Source organism: Anoplopoma fimbria, chromosome 8 (assembly GCF_027596085.1).
Source record: "Anoplopoma fimbria isolate UVic2021 breed Golden Eagle Sablefish chromosome 8, Afim_UVic_2022, whole genome shotgun sequence".
NCBI lineage: Eukaryota > Metazoa > Chordata > Actinopteri > Perciformes > Anoplopomatidae > Anoplopoma > Anoplopoma fimbria.
In genome coordinates, this window is record NC_072456.1 from 15,860,714 (window position 1) to 15,875,462 (window position 14,749).

The 14,749-nt window shown below is 43.6% G+C and overlaps 1 protein-coding gene across 1 annotated transcript in view; it reads right to left on the reverse strand.

The window, feature by feature from the left end:
• The window catches only part of LOC129094054 (ephrin type-B receptor 3-like), a 58,261-nt gene that overhangs the window by 27,009 nt on the left and 16,503 nt on the right, over positions 1 to 14,749 (reverse strand). Inside the window, exon 2 of the mRNA XM_054602068.1 lies at positions 435 to 499. Within this exon, the coding sequence (XP_054458043.1) occupies positions 435 to 499 (65 nt within the window). The remainder of the gene's footprint in view (positions 1 to 434; positions 500 to 14,749) is intronic.

Genomic DNA, 14,749 nt, shown 5'->3' on the forward strand with positions numbered 1-14,749 from the left:
TATAAGTGCACTGGAGCACGGGGAAGGGACCATCTGTGACTGGGCGGGTCGGTGAAATTGGATTGCAGTGTATCTTTTTCTGCTTGCTAAAAAGCGCATCCTGTTGAATCCCAAAACATATCCTGTTGAGTGATTTGCCAATGAAGATCTATAGGACTGTTTGACATCAGAGAGGCATGCAGACATGCTGTTTGTAGAAGCACAAGCTCACACAAACACACACTCAACACTGAATGTATGTGTAAAGTCAAAGTTACCGTCTACACCTGAACACACAAGTGAATTTAAATTATAAAATAAAAAAAAACAGCAGTGGTTATGTTGCGCACATAGTTCTCTTTTCTCTTCCACCATCTGTTTATCCATTAATAAATCAGTCTTACTATACATGAACACACAAAGGCGTGCAAACACACACTGAACAGTAAACTCACCCCGGTCTCAGGGTGTGCAGTCCAGGCTAATTCTGTTGTGGCCCACTTTGTGTCCATCAGCGTCTCTGTAAACAGAAAGAAAACAACCAGGTCAGACAAAGAGGAACATGGGGAGATCAATAGAACTTTCAATAGTTTTACAACAATGTCATAAAACTTGTAAAATGAGCCGCCGAAGAGATAAGAGGCTTTGACCAACGTTCTCAGATAACTGGGTGAATAACTGAATGACAGAAAGCGCGGGCTTAGAGCGATATTAGATTAAATTAGACAAAGAAGTACTGTATGCCCGTGTGTGACAGGAAGACCGACAGACAGTGGGAGAGTGAGGCAGGGATCTAGGTGGGTGATCTCTGAGGTATTGTGTGACATTTTACTGCGGCTCCTTGTCTGGCTAATTAGTTTCAATTAGACGTTAGCTTTTATACAGGGGGAAAGGAAACAACAGTGAGTCTCGCTGTGAAACGGTTCCGCTTCCCACAGGGCACCATATCACACTCACACACATACACACACTTGATAACACCCACACATACAGCGAGTAACAGGTTGTAAAACTCTGCAAGATATACAACCCAACAGAAGGCTTCAGTGAAGAGGGAGGGTTATAAAGTTAGGTGTCACAAAAGAGGAGCTTTTGAGCGGAAAAGAGGTCGAAACACTTCAATTGGATTCACTTTTTGCGAGTACTTGAGCACATATGCACTTCAAGTTTACCTTACTTTTGCGCCTGTCTCTTGGCACACACAGAGAAACAAAATGGTGGACAGGATTCTCTCGAGCAAATCTCTCCTCTCCTCTCCATTTTCCCCCCTCTAGTATCTACTGGCAAAGACAACGGCTTGGTGAGAGCAGAGAAGGAACACTATAAATGTTCAGTCTTTTACTACCTGGTGCTCAAGGCTTAGTATGCAGCCACCCTTATTATCTCAACCGCCGTGCTGTTCAACAACATAGTAAAAGATGATGAAACGGTACTGCCAGAAGGTGAGCTCTAACCGTCCCTGGTGTGTGGAAGGAAGTGCGAGATGTTCCAATGTTCTTGCCTCAGTTGCATGGGATGAACCTGAAGAAGTGTCTCAGCTCACTTTGCTTCTCTACCAACATCTCTGAGGTATTCTCTGCTTTCATCTCCCTCTTTTTTTCTTTGTATTATTTTTGGTCCTGGTAAGCTGACAGGAAACAGGACTTGGGAGCAAAATAAAATAATAAACCCCAGGGTCCTCTCCCCCCACACACACCTGCCCTACACTCACAAATACCCTCAAACTCAGAGACCCCTTGTGAGTCTAGCTCCGTAGAGATGACTTTCTCCTATAGCTGGGAATTCCCATTGAATTTTAGCCCCTCAAGCTTTGGGTGAGTGTCCCTGACATGTGTGTGCCCATTACACCGGTGAGAAAACATGACTTTCAAGAGAGTTCCTGCCAAAGGGAGATATCTTCTAGATTTGGCTTGTTTCCCTTTAGGCAGAATGGTCTGGTAGCTTTGCTGTGAGAACTGTCTCTCTGGGAGTGGCTCTGGGAGCAAATATCTTGTACATGCAGCAGCGCAGGGTCTTATCCAGCTAACGACCAAACAATCGTTTACCTTTCTCGCTTCTCAGTCTCCAATTTTCTCTCCGAGCTGATAGTGAAGATGCTTTCAAACAAATCACGAATTCAGTCTGCTTTTGCAGCGAGCCCTCTTTGCAGTCAGATGCAATGAGCCACATTTGTCTCTTGCGCAAATAAGGGCCTACTAGTGTTTTCATCTCAAACTGTGTCAGTGCATATTAGCTGTGGGACTTCCACTGACTCATACCATGACAGTGTGTGATTATCGACCTCTTACCGACAGCTACACAGGTAGGTAAGCCGGTGTGGTGGAAATGATACGCCTCCGACGCCTGGTGTTTATTATTATGACTGGGCTGTGTGTATGGTGTATTGGCTTGTCATTAGAGCTGAACTTGCTGAAAATGACAACACAGTGAAACACTGACAGACTGGCGCAGTGAAAGAGGGGAGGTAAAGGGGAGACAGAGACAAAAGAGAAAGAACGAGAGCCGGAGAGCAGAAAGAGATGTATGCAAATCACGAACACACACAGATGTGAGGTGTGCCTCAATGGTGGAGACAGTGGATCATTCGGGAGTGCATGTGCAGCAGTTACCCTTCTATTCTCGATGCATCTGCATTGTTTAGCCATACCAGGTCTGTGCGTGTGTGTGTGTGTGTGTGTGTGTGTGTGTGTGTGTGTGTGTGTGTGTGTGTGTGTGTGTGTGTGTGTGTGTGTGTGTGTGTGTGTGTGTGTGTGTGTGTGTGTGTGTGTGTGTGTGTGTGTGTGTGTGTGTGTGTGTGTGTGTGTGTGTCTATGTGAGAGTTATTGTGTTCGTTTGTGCAGTCAAGCTTTGTATTGTGCCCAAAGTGGAGCACAAATGCGGAGTCAATGGGCCAAAGCAAAAGCACTGAGTGACCCCGACCTCACCCGGCTGCTCCCTCTCTGTCAGTCTGTGTGTGTGCATGTGTGTGCATGTAGGTGGCTGCTATGCTCATTTGTCTTTGCACACTTTGTTTATATATATGTGTGTGTGTGTGTGTGTGTGTGTGTGTGTGTGTGTGTGTGTGTGTGTGTGTGTGTGTGTGTGTGTGTGTGTGTGTGTGTGTGTGTGTGTGTGTGTGTGTGTGTGTGTGTGTGTGTGTGTGTGTGTAGCACATTGGGTAATAGAGGTGCACTGCCAAATTCAGACACCTGCACAGTCACAAAAAGATTGCACACGCAAACAAACCAGAAAATAAAGTGCAACCGTTTGTGTGTGCCAAACTGACAAAAACCCGTGCTGTATGGATGATTAAGGAGGAGAGAGAGCCAAAGACAGATTAAAGAGCAAAAGGTATTTTTTAAAGCAAACAAACCTTTGAAAGCTTCTAAGACCATGCTGGCAGCTTGCCTAATAGGCCCGGCCAAGACAGAGAAAAAAGAAGAATAGATAGTAAGAAAACCAGAAGGACGAGTTGGGGGAGAAACAGCCATTGTGTGACTATAAGATCCTCCCTTGTACACAGGCAGTGCTCTCGTTTGCCTTTTAGCTCTATATGTTTCACTTCAACCCTTTTAAATCCTGGAAATGTAAAAATGAGAGAGAGAGAGAGAGAGACATGATAAGTTGGAGGGAGGGGAAAGAGCAAATGGAGTGAATCATGCAAATGAACATGTAAATTTACTGCCATAAAACACACTCACACACAGCGAGAGTGAAGCGTACAGATGTGGGAGGTAGCACTGGATCAGGATACACAGATGCACAAGGCTGCTTAAGCCATCTTTTTTGCACGCACTCTCCCTTTTTTCTTATTTGTTTTCAATCTCTTTCTCATCATCCCCGTGAAAAGATGGATCTCAGTCCCCATCTCTTTCTCCTCATCTATCCCCCTGTTGTGACTAACGTTCTCTACCTACTTCCTCTTTCTTCCCTCCACTCGGAAGTGGCATCTTTTCATTTGTCTTTTCCTGTTCCTCTTCCTTCCTCCTTTTCTTGCCGATCTCTATATCTGTGCTTGTGTTTTCACACTGTGCTGTGATGGATGTGACTTGTAGGGTACGTGGGGAATGTTTTTCCACCTCCCGCCGCTTACGAAGAACTATTCAATTAGAGAGTCACTGTTTGAGTAACCTGGGGATTGCTTTAGTAAAGTGGTATTTATGATTGAGGTCAAATGCACCTGGGATTAGCATAACAAACATGGGTTTTCTCTGCTAGCTCTGATTGTGTGAGAAACGTTGCAGAAATACAAACAGGCTTGGGGAGATCATATGCAGGCAAATACATGCGCTCACGCACACATGCATGCACACACGCGAAGCCAACCCCTACACTCTAATCCCCTAATGACAGGGCAGACCTAATAACAGGGGAGGGCACTGAAGCATTTGTCCCTATGGCCGCATCCAACTCACACACACACAAACACAAACACAACCACACACACACACACAGCACCCAGTTACAAGCCTCTTAAAATATTTCTTTGTTCAAACAAGCAGACTTCTTAAAGAAGAAAAAAAAAAGGCCTAAAGAGGAAAAGGGGAAGAAAGGCTATTATTGAGAGAGAGAGAGGAATGTGTAGTCGTTTCACAGGGCCCGAGTAGCAAGGAGCAGACAGGTGAGGGATTTAGCTTGGATCTTGCCGCGACTACTTTGAGCTTTTCAGAATGCTCGTCTTTGTTAGCGCGACCCCGTCAGATGACAACTGAAAGATAACTGAACCAAACACAAAGATATGTCTCGACAGCCTTGGAGATATATACGTGTTACGGACACGCAGAGCAATGTCTGAAATGTTAGCGAAAAGCTGACTTAATCGCTTCCTGTTAGCTTTGGTTTCCTGCTAGAAGCACAAAACAAAATGGCTTCTTCGCATTCCTGCTTTAACTGCCGTATTAATGAAACATGATGACAGCAGGATTTGATTTTCAGGCAGGACAAAAAGCAAAAACTTTAAAACCTCCCGGATGACTCTTTCCCCGAAGTCCTTCCTTTAGGCTACTCCACTAGTTAATTATCTGCTCCCCACCTCTTCTCCGAGTTGCTTTTGTTGTATTCTCCTGCGGTCAAACAGACCAAGCACATGGCAACCTGGCATGGGGTAGCCACTCCATTAAAATACTATGTCGTCTGGTTGCCAAACACTTGAGCCTCTGTTTAGCCAGAGAAACAGTGAAATGTGTCAACACTGAGAGCGAGGACCCCACGCTCAACTTATTAGCGCTATTAGCCTGATTGCTTTCTGTGCTATCTTTGTTGGCTCCCCTTTTGTTAGCCAATGTGGAGCAGAGAAAGGGGAAGAGAGACACAGGAAGAAGAAAAAAAAAGAGAGCAGGAGGAGAGATGCTTTTCAAATTCAAATTGTCCAAGCAGCCTTTTTGCCTTTGTGCGGGGCCAGAGTGCGATGATTAGGAGAAGTCCCCTCCATTTTATGGCGAGACCTCCCCTTCAGCTCCCACACACACACACACACACACACACACACACACACACACACACACACACACACACACACACACACACACACACACACACACAGTCACGGTAATTGGTTGCTGTGACATGGACAGGCCAAGGAGGTGATTCCTCTGTGGAATTCCTGAACGGACTCGCCTCTCATGACAACCCCCCCCCCCCCCCCTTACACACACACACACACACACACACACACACACACACACACACACACACACACACACACACACACACACACACTCACAAATACTTCACCCCGCTACCACTCACTGTCAGTCATCCCACAATGGCTGTCACACAAAAGGTTTGTCCCGTGTGTGTGCGGTAACAGGGTTACGCCGTTGATGCCTAGGACATGAGCTCTATTTCCACCTTTCTGTGTCTCTCTTTCTCCTTCCTTGTCTTTATTTTTAAGCTCAAAACTCGTTCCTGTCTCACTCAGTGTAACTCTTGTCTCATCTCTAATGAACGCAATTCTTTGCCCTTGGCATTTGTCGTTGGGACCCTGCCTCTCAATTATTTTCCTCTTGTCAAAAGATGCCTCGGGGCCTTACACTATTTGGGTTGTAAAAGCACGCCTTTTTTATTTTTTGGTCTGTCTGCTTGACCTATCGTGTCTGCAGAGGCCATTTCTGACAAGCCGCTCTTACAAGATTACTCTGGGACTTGTGATAAATAAACAAAAACAAACACAACAATGTTTTTTTTTTTTCTGTCAGAGGCTTTATGGGAGCAGTTGAAATGGAAAATAGCTTTGATCGGAGTAAGGAGGACATTGTGAGCTAGCACAGCTGTTTCTGCAAATTACATATGTACGAGAGCATGTGTGTGTGTGTGTGTGTGTGTGTGTGTGTGTGTGTGTGTGTGTGTGTGTGTGTGTGTGTGTGTGTGTGTGTGTGTGTGTGTGTGTGTGTGTGTGTGTGTGTTTGCTGCAACCAAGCAGTGTATTGCATTTTCAAGGGCTCATGAAGTCTAGTCTAGTTCCTGTACTACTGATGGACTGGGCGTCTTTGTCTTTACCCCCTTTTTTCTCTCTCTCTCTCTCTTCTCTCTCTCTCTCTCTCTCTCTCTCCCCCCCCTCCCTATCCCCTTCTCTCACTGACTCTCCTAATTACAAAGCACAGAGGATCTGACGAACAGGTAGCCCTAAGGGCAGCCGTCTACAAAACCAGGTGTGCATTCATGTGTGTGTGTGTCAGCATGTGTGTGTTTGAACGACTATGTGCATATATGGAGGCAGTTTTTTTTTAAGCCGGCATCCTGCTGTGATGAGTATGAGTGATCATACGTGTGCCTGTTTGAGTCATCGATGTGCGCTTAAATATAAGTGGTTGAAACTTAAGCTTCTTCTTTGTTTACTGCATGTCACCGTGGTATTTAACCTTGTACCACTTAGGATTAGTAGCTCTAATGTTTGCCACTTAGGAATTCAAGCTTATTTCACTGTTTCGCTATGTGTAAGACAATCTAGGAAGCTATATTTCCTTACTGACTAAAATGCAAATGCTAAAAGTTGAAGTCTCAGAAACTCCAGCTACCCCCCAAACTTCCTTTTGTGTGTGCATATGTGCGTGCGTGAATGTGCACATTCTCTCCCTTCTATTCCCCAACTTCCTAGTTAACCACCCAACCCCTCACCCTGTCCGAGACCCGGAATTCAAAGCTGCATTGTCCCGTGGGTTCATTGAATGGCTCTGTGTTCGGTTGCTATTGAATAAGTCACAGCCCCTTCATCAACAGTACTGACAAAATAACACATACACACACACATTCACGGCTGGGGGGAAGCCTTTAGCACTTGTTTTATCGGCTACTTGCTCTGACACAAGCACTTTAGATTACCTTGAAAAATCCAATTCTGGAAAGGTTCAATGGGAATCCTCGATAAAGTGAGTGTCTGCATTTTGTCAGGAGTGCCATCTTTGCTCCTTTTCATGTACTTTGATCTAATCAGCAATTTTTTTTTTGTTGTTGTTTGCTTTTAACTGGAAGTTCTGGTGTTGCAACAGCACAGCAGATTGCTTGAGACAAGCATTTTAACTTATAGCTGACTGACGTGGTGTTTTCAGCTGAATCCTTGAGCTAGCTCTGAACCTGCAACCTTTTAGTTACCGCTTCATTTCCCATACTGTAAGAGCTCCACTTAACATTTTGCTCTCAGAAGGGAATGTGAAGGCTTTTGTTCACCGTCCATAACATTCCACATTTATCCCCATGTCTTCTTTGCTCCTTTACTCAGCATGTAAACAGCTGTTTTCAAAACTGCTGATACAGACTACGGTGACTTAATAACAGAGTTCTAGGCCACTGTATAACCACCTTTGTTTTAAAGCCATGCCTCACTGCATGACGTCAAGTTTACTGGGTTTCATTCCTCACCAAAATATTCCTCTGAAGGAGTTATCTCAGAACATGCTGGTTTACTGCACTGAGATTTTTGGCCTTGTCTAATTAAGGCTGCCGGTGCTTTAACTCGCCTCTCATTGGAAACCAAGCTCAGGGCCATTTATTTGATACTGACATCATGTGAAATGGAAATATAACTCCTACAATTACAGTAAACAAGGATATTGTCAACGTAAACTACCTCTTCATTATTTCCTTTTTGTATTTTTCTACAAATTGAAAAGGGTCTTAAAGGAAATAACACTTGAGTTAAAATCTACTCAATATCGGTATAGGCTTCACTGTGGCACGATTGTAAGGTTTATTGTGACATTCACCACTTACATTTTATTTTAGAAAGGCTTTTTCCTAATTTGCAAATGATAACATTAAGGGCATCATGTCATCCTTTGTTAAACCTCCACCAGGAACCGGGCGCAGAACCAGGTTTCTGTAGAGACACAGGATGTTTACATCACCTAACATGGAAGCTATTGCCTCAACCTTTTCTATAAATTAAGTGATTTTTCATTCACAACCCTTCCTGGAAATTCTCCACACCTCTCTCTCTCCCTCTTTGTTTTACATTTCATAATTTAGTCTGGGTGAATTTTTTTCCCCCTCCAATTAAATTCAACATTGAATGCTGACATTAAACACTGTTTAAGCATAACACGTTAGTCAAGAATTAGATTGCTGAATCCAAGCATGGGGTGACTAGTGCAGTGCCTTTTCTGCGTGAGACTCCTAGATGCCGTGATCTGATTTCCTGGCTAATGACTCAGCCAACTGAATCTGAAAAATGCAAACAAGCAAGCGAGAAGCAGGTTTTGTTTTTTGCCTCAAGGATCTGCATATGGAAATATGGATCTCCTAGTCAAGTTCTGTGGGTATTTGTGCGTGTGTGCATGGGTGTATTAGTCAGAGTCGAAGGAAGGAAGCGAGACAGAGTAATTTGGCTGTCTATCTGTCTGTCTGTGTGTGTGTGTGTGTGTGTGTGTGTGTGGGTGTGTTTGTCTTTGTGTATGATAGTGTGCGAGTGTCACTACAGCTGTTGATTTAATTTCGTCTCACCTCACGCTCCCTCAGGGGCCGGCAATACCTGGGATACAATTTATATTTAAATCACAATAGTGTAAGTAACCTCAGCCAGGTCTGATTGATTTAAAAGACGAAAGGCAAAAGAGAAAATCACACTCACACACATGAACAGAAAATATTCTTTGACATCTTCTAAAACAGATACATTTCTTTTTATCTATCCATCTCATGTTTCATGTACTCTGGCGTTTACTTAAAGCGTGTTCCTGATGTTCAACAATTGCCTCATTATATGTTTATCTACAAAGAGAAAGACATAAAAGGAGGGCGGTGGAGTAATTTACTCAGTGAGATAAAGCAGTGCCGATATTCTTTGATTGGATGCTTTGTCTGGCCGAACCTGCCGACTGCTCTGATGACTCCGCACTGGATATGGCTAATGAGCAAACGGCGCGCCAGAACCCTGATATGAATCATGTGAGGTGGCGCAGGCGCCAATAAATATGAAACTTCGATATGAAGTACCTCGAAGGTCAAACGAGAAGAGGGAAAGATAGATTATGATTTAATGAGTCTTGAAACAAGCATTCTTACTCAACAGTCTCATTTTAATTTGAAATCCTCATTGAAAAAAATAAATCAAAGAGAGGCATGCAGGTATGAGAGGCAGACATAAATGCTTATAAACACTAATTTGTGTATACAAAATCAAGCATCAACTATCTATCAATGTATCCTGCTTTTCTCTGTTTTTATTCAAAGAAGGCAGAATCCCAGCATTGTGTTAGCCTGAGCGTGTGTGTCTGTCTGTGAGCAGAAATTCACCTGGCGCCTCTGCTTCTCTAAGGGATTTTGGGTATTAGCGCTGCAGGCTAACATTGTGACAGGTGAGTGTCAGGACTCGCTAACCCCCAAAGTCACATTTAGCATATCAAGTCTGCCAATGGAGTTCTGGCAGCCAACAACCTGCCCTTATACTTTGCCATCATCAACCCATAGCAAAGACTTCTTGGGAGAGTGGCCTTGTGGTTGAGAAGGACCACGCTAGAAATAACGCATCACAGGTTTGATAGCAAAGGTCAGTGTATGTCCATTATTAGACTGTTAAATGCCCTTGAGAAGAAAATTAACTTGTACTTGCTCAGTGATTTTAAGTCAAAAATCCACGTCACATACAAAAGCAATGAATAAGGAATGAACCATGTGAAAATAATAATAGGATGTGTGCCAACAGTGATTTTCAATGCATTAAGTCCCAGCTTAATACAGCCACAGTACAAAGGAAATAACTATTTAATATGGGTTTATTTGTTGAGATAAGCAAGGGAGGGGCGAGTGGAAAGAGGGAGAAAGAAAGAAAGAGAGAGAGAGAGGGCGAGAAAGAGAGTGAGATTCCCAGCTTTGGGTGTGGCTGCTTGTGGAAAAAAAAGTCAGTGAACACTCATTTATACCAGCGTTGCTTGTAGGTCTCCCTAGATTTCAGCAAAGGAAAAAAAAAAAGCTGAAAAAGGGGAAGACAAGGGGGTCATGGAACAAACAGGGAGAGAAGGGGGAGAAAGAGACAGGAGTGCAAAAGAAAAGAAGAGATATTCAGAGAGAGAGAGAGAGAGGGAGGGAGCAAAGCAGAGAAAAGAGATGGGAATGAAAGGCAATGGGGCCAGTAAGGTAACAAAGGGGGGGGGGGAGAAAAGGAGGGAGAGGAGAGGATGGAGAGCTGCTACACGCTCTCTTGTATTCCCCACAGCCCCTGTGCTTCTTTCATTGCCACTGTGTTTTTGGCATGCTGACATGCAGCGGCCTTCAGAGACTGTGTGTCTGCGTGTGTGTGTGTGTGTGTGTGTGTGTGTGTCTGTGTGTGTGTGTGTGTGTGCGCAGACATCTACAAAGCCCTGTGTATGTGTGTGTGTCTTCCTGAAGTGTCTGTGTTTAACATGCAGCCTGATGGGAACTGTTTTTGCTCATTGCGTTACTGCAGCCCAGGGAGCCATCGTCTACTTCACTGCTGTCCTTTTCTCTGCTTTTCTCTGCTTTTTTCTCCTCCTCTCCTCTCCTCTCCTCTCCTCTCCTCTCCTCTCCTCTCCTCTCCTCTGCTCCTGTGCCAACCAGGGGGCGTCCATTCAGAACTGCTTGATAGCTCTGGCAACAGACTGTGTAGAAGATAACAGCACAGATTCCCAGACCAAACATATGAAAATGTGATAGCAGCAACTTGTCCTTGGGGAGTAATGTGAGAATTTCAATGGAAGCATTTCATTGGTGCCGAGAACGGTGTTAGCGCGCACTCACACACTCACCTGTGTGAATGAATGAGTATTTGCTTGTTTGGTCGGAAGCTGGTGATTATCTGAGTGTCTCAGAGGCAGAAGCATAAACAAGCCCGAATACACACACACACACACACCGACACACTCTTTTGTTCAATGGAGGTGGGCTATTGTGCTGCCTGTGCAGTTGGATTGTGTGTGAGCAGTTATCTCACAGCTTTAATAGCAGGTTTCAAGCAATTCCGTGTGTCAGCAATGGCTGACTCAACAAACAGAACTCAATCACATGGGAACACAAACCCATACTGTTCACTTGCATAATAATAATGCATACACATTATGCATAATACATTATTAAGCAACAATAACACCAACACACCTACAAATTGAAAATGAGACATGTTATGTCTCTTTTACACACACACACACACACACACACACACACACACACACACACACACACACACACACACACACACACACACACACACACACACACACACATACAAATCCTGTTTGTTCACTGGGGGTGTAGCCTAGAAAGAGCTGGAACCGGGCATTGAATAAAAGCCGTGGCTTTTTGAATGGCTGAGCACCACAAGTAAAGGGCTTAGCACCCAGCTTTGCCATTCTGTTTCAATAGCCCCTGAGTCTCTCTAACAAACAAATGCTCTCTCCCTCTCCCTCCACCATTGTTTCTCTTAATACAGTCTCTCCTAATGCAGTCATCTGCCAACATATCAGATCACCTTCCATTGCAGCATGTAATGATCGTGTTGAATCTAATTAGAGATGTCTACTTCCTGTTACACCCGGAACAGCTGCCTGTGCGTCTGCAGCTAGGGGCAAAGCCCCGATGCGGTCCACATTTTCAGCATGCCAGTGGCTTCCAATTACTTTAAAACAGTTTAAAAAATACTGTGGTGGTAGAGACCAAAAGTCTTTGAGGTTCATCTGTTTCTTTTCTGCTTATCCTCAGAAACTTGCACAGACAGGATAAACCAAATAACGGAACCGAAATAGGAGCTGGGGACTACCCTATTAGCGTGGACTTGGCTAGACATACTAAAGGCTCATTGAGCAACCGCCCATGATTTATGAAGATGTTTCAGGGTAATTATCAAGTCAATTATCACCGCCAGTCATGTTAATTTCCCAGGTATGCCCTCATTTACCTGTGAGGAAGAAAAGGAGGAGGAGGGTGGGAAAAAAAATGAAAGGGATAGAAAATGACATATGGGGAATTTAAGCTGATGAGTAATTATACTCTACCCCATCACCATCACACATACACATCATCGCACCACCAGTCCCCTGTCCCTTCTTTTCAAAAGGAAGGATAAGGAGGACCAGGTGGCTAGCAAACCCTGCGGGCAGACTGATGCTTCTCACATCAGCTTGTTAAGAAGACAGAGGGCTTGTTACAGTTTACCTGCTTGCCCAGTCATTAGCCATTCAGGTCAAAGACACAGAGAACAAAAGGGAGGTTCGGGCAGTTAAAGCCAGGAATGCAACCCGCCAGGTCAGGGCTTTGCGGGCTTGTGTGACTGAGACAGTGTTGCACGCACACATCCTTTCTGTTGCAGCCAAAATCCACATACACAAAGATCACATCAAAGCACACATGTCTCTCTCTCTCTCTACCCTCACATACAAATAAGTGCGGGAGTGGCGCTTTATGTAAAACAATTAAAGTCCTAATATAGTATGCAACATTACAAATACAAACAATGGCCCAGATGCACTCACCAACCAGATGCTGTTTGCAGTACATAAAGCACTGGGCAAGGTAAACTGGCCAGGTTGTCCGATTCCCTTTCTCTTTCCCTCAGTAATCCTTTCTTCCTTCCTCTTTCTTCTGTTTCTCTTTTGTCTCTACCTTTTATGATGTGCAAACCACTCCCTGTCTTTTCTATTTTGTTCTCCTACCTAGGTGTGTGTTTAATGCCTATAGCTAACAAACAAGCTTTTGGAGTGAGGTAGTTCCAATTTCAATGCCTCTCAAACCTTGGCAGCAGCATTGCTCTCTTGCGTGAGATAGCTGGATACAACGTCATTTCTGCGTGCCCTTTTTTCATCTCGTGGCACTGTGGGCAACGGTTAATGGTCTATGATGACAAACAGCTGCGGACTGATTGCTGAAAAGGGTTTATAGATGTATTTCAGGGACCAGTCTTTTATTTCAATTCTGTAGCGGGTGAAGGCAGATAAACATGTTTATTTGTTATGTGGCATCATTAACTTAAAGTAAGACGTGCAAGGGCGAGATCATTATTATTTATGGCTATTTTGTTTTGCAATGCCACATGCCCACAAATGGCTGGGTTAGATTAATCACGTTGATCAGTGTTGGAGTTGAAGCTCTCTTTCTCACACAATCTGTGTATCTGTGTGTGTTTCTCCCTCGCGCTCCCCTCCGCTCGCCACCAAGATTCTCTTCGGACCCACATTCTTAATCGCCACTGAGTTAATTAATCTCACACTCAGCGGCTGTAATAACTTGACTTGTTAGACCTCCTCTGTGCAAATGGACTTCGCCTCTTTAGCTAAAAGCACCAGTAATGAACCAGCCAGGAGACAGGCACAGTCAGGATCATCAATAAATGCCTCAAATATGGTCGTGTCAATGCTAATATCTGCTCGACCTTACATGTACATTGCATTTTCAATTTAGCCATTTAAATAACATTCCTGCACAGTGGCTTCTTGTCAGTGGAGCGGTAATGTGCAATAAGATTCAGTTTTTAGATTGCAAGATGACATTAAAAAATGCAAATCTGCTACAGCATTCTGAAAACAGATACAACAACACCTTCATGTGACTCTAGAAGTATGACGCAATATGAAAGTAACAAATAAGAACTGAGAAGAAAGAGGAAAAGTGTTTGTACTTTTGTGTTGTTTTAGCTTAATAAATTATTAGAATGTTAATTTAATGCATTTGTAAAATTGCCATGATTTAAAAAAAAAAAAAGAACTGCAGTGAAGATTGGCAGCCTCTTACCTCCAAAAAACACATCACATTTCGTACCACACAGATCCAGGAACCTGGCTGTATAACTTTACAGTAAACAGGGGCTCAATGAGCTTAATGACTCAAAATTATAACTATATTTATATTGCAAACAATACAAAACTTAATTTTAGTGCCACGATTTCAACAATATGATCTCAATAAGACGAAGGGTTGTTTTATGTTTGTATTCTCAAGTTTACTTTAAAAAACAAATCAAAGGGGTGGAAAAGCGAAGTGGCAGCGCCTACTTTTTTATTGAACATTATGTAATAGCTTCCAGAGGCACATTTTAATCTTTGTATACCACCTTTATATAAAAACAAAAGTGGATGAAGAATGTTTGGGATATAAATAAAAATGGAGATGACAATGACAGGACAGGGAAAGTAACAGCCAGAGACTGGAACATCCACACTGTACCTGCTCTCAGCCCAGCTCTGCATTATCTGGTCAATAACATGGTCAGGGATTGCTGAGGTCCCAAACCTTATTACTTATTAATGTATTTAACCTATAGAGAAACCACTCGATAGATAGTCACGGCACAGATTCTGGGCTCTGGGCAATTAAAAGAAATTGACGGATGGACGGACAGACACACAAGGCC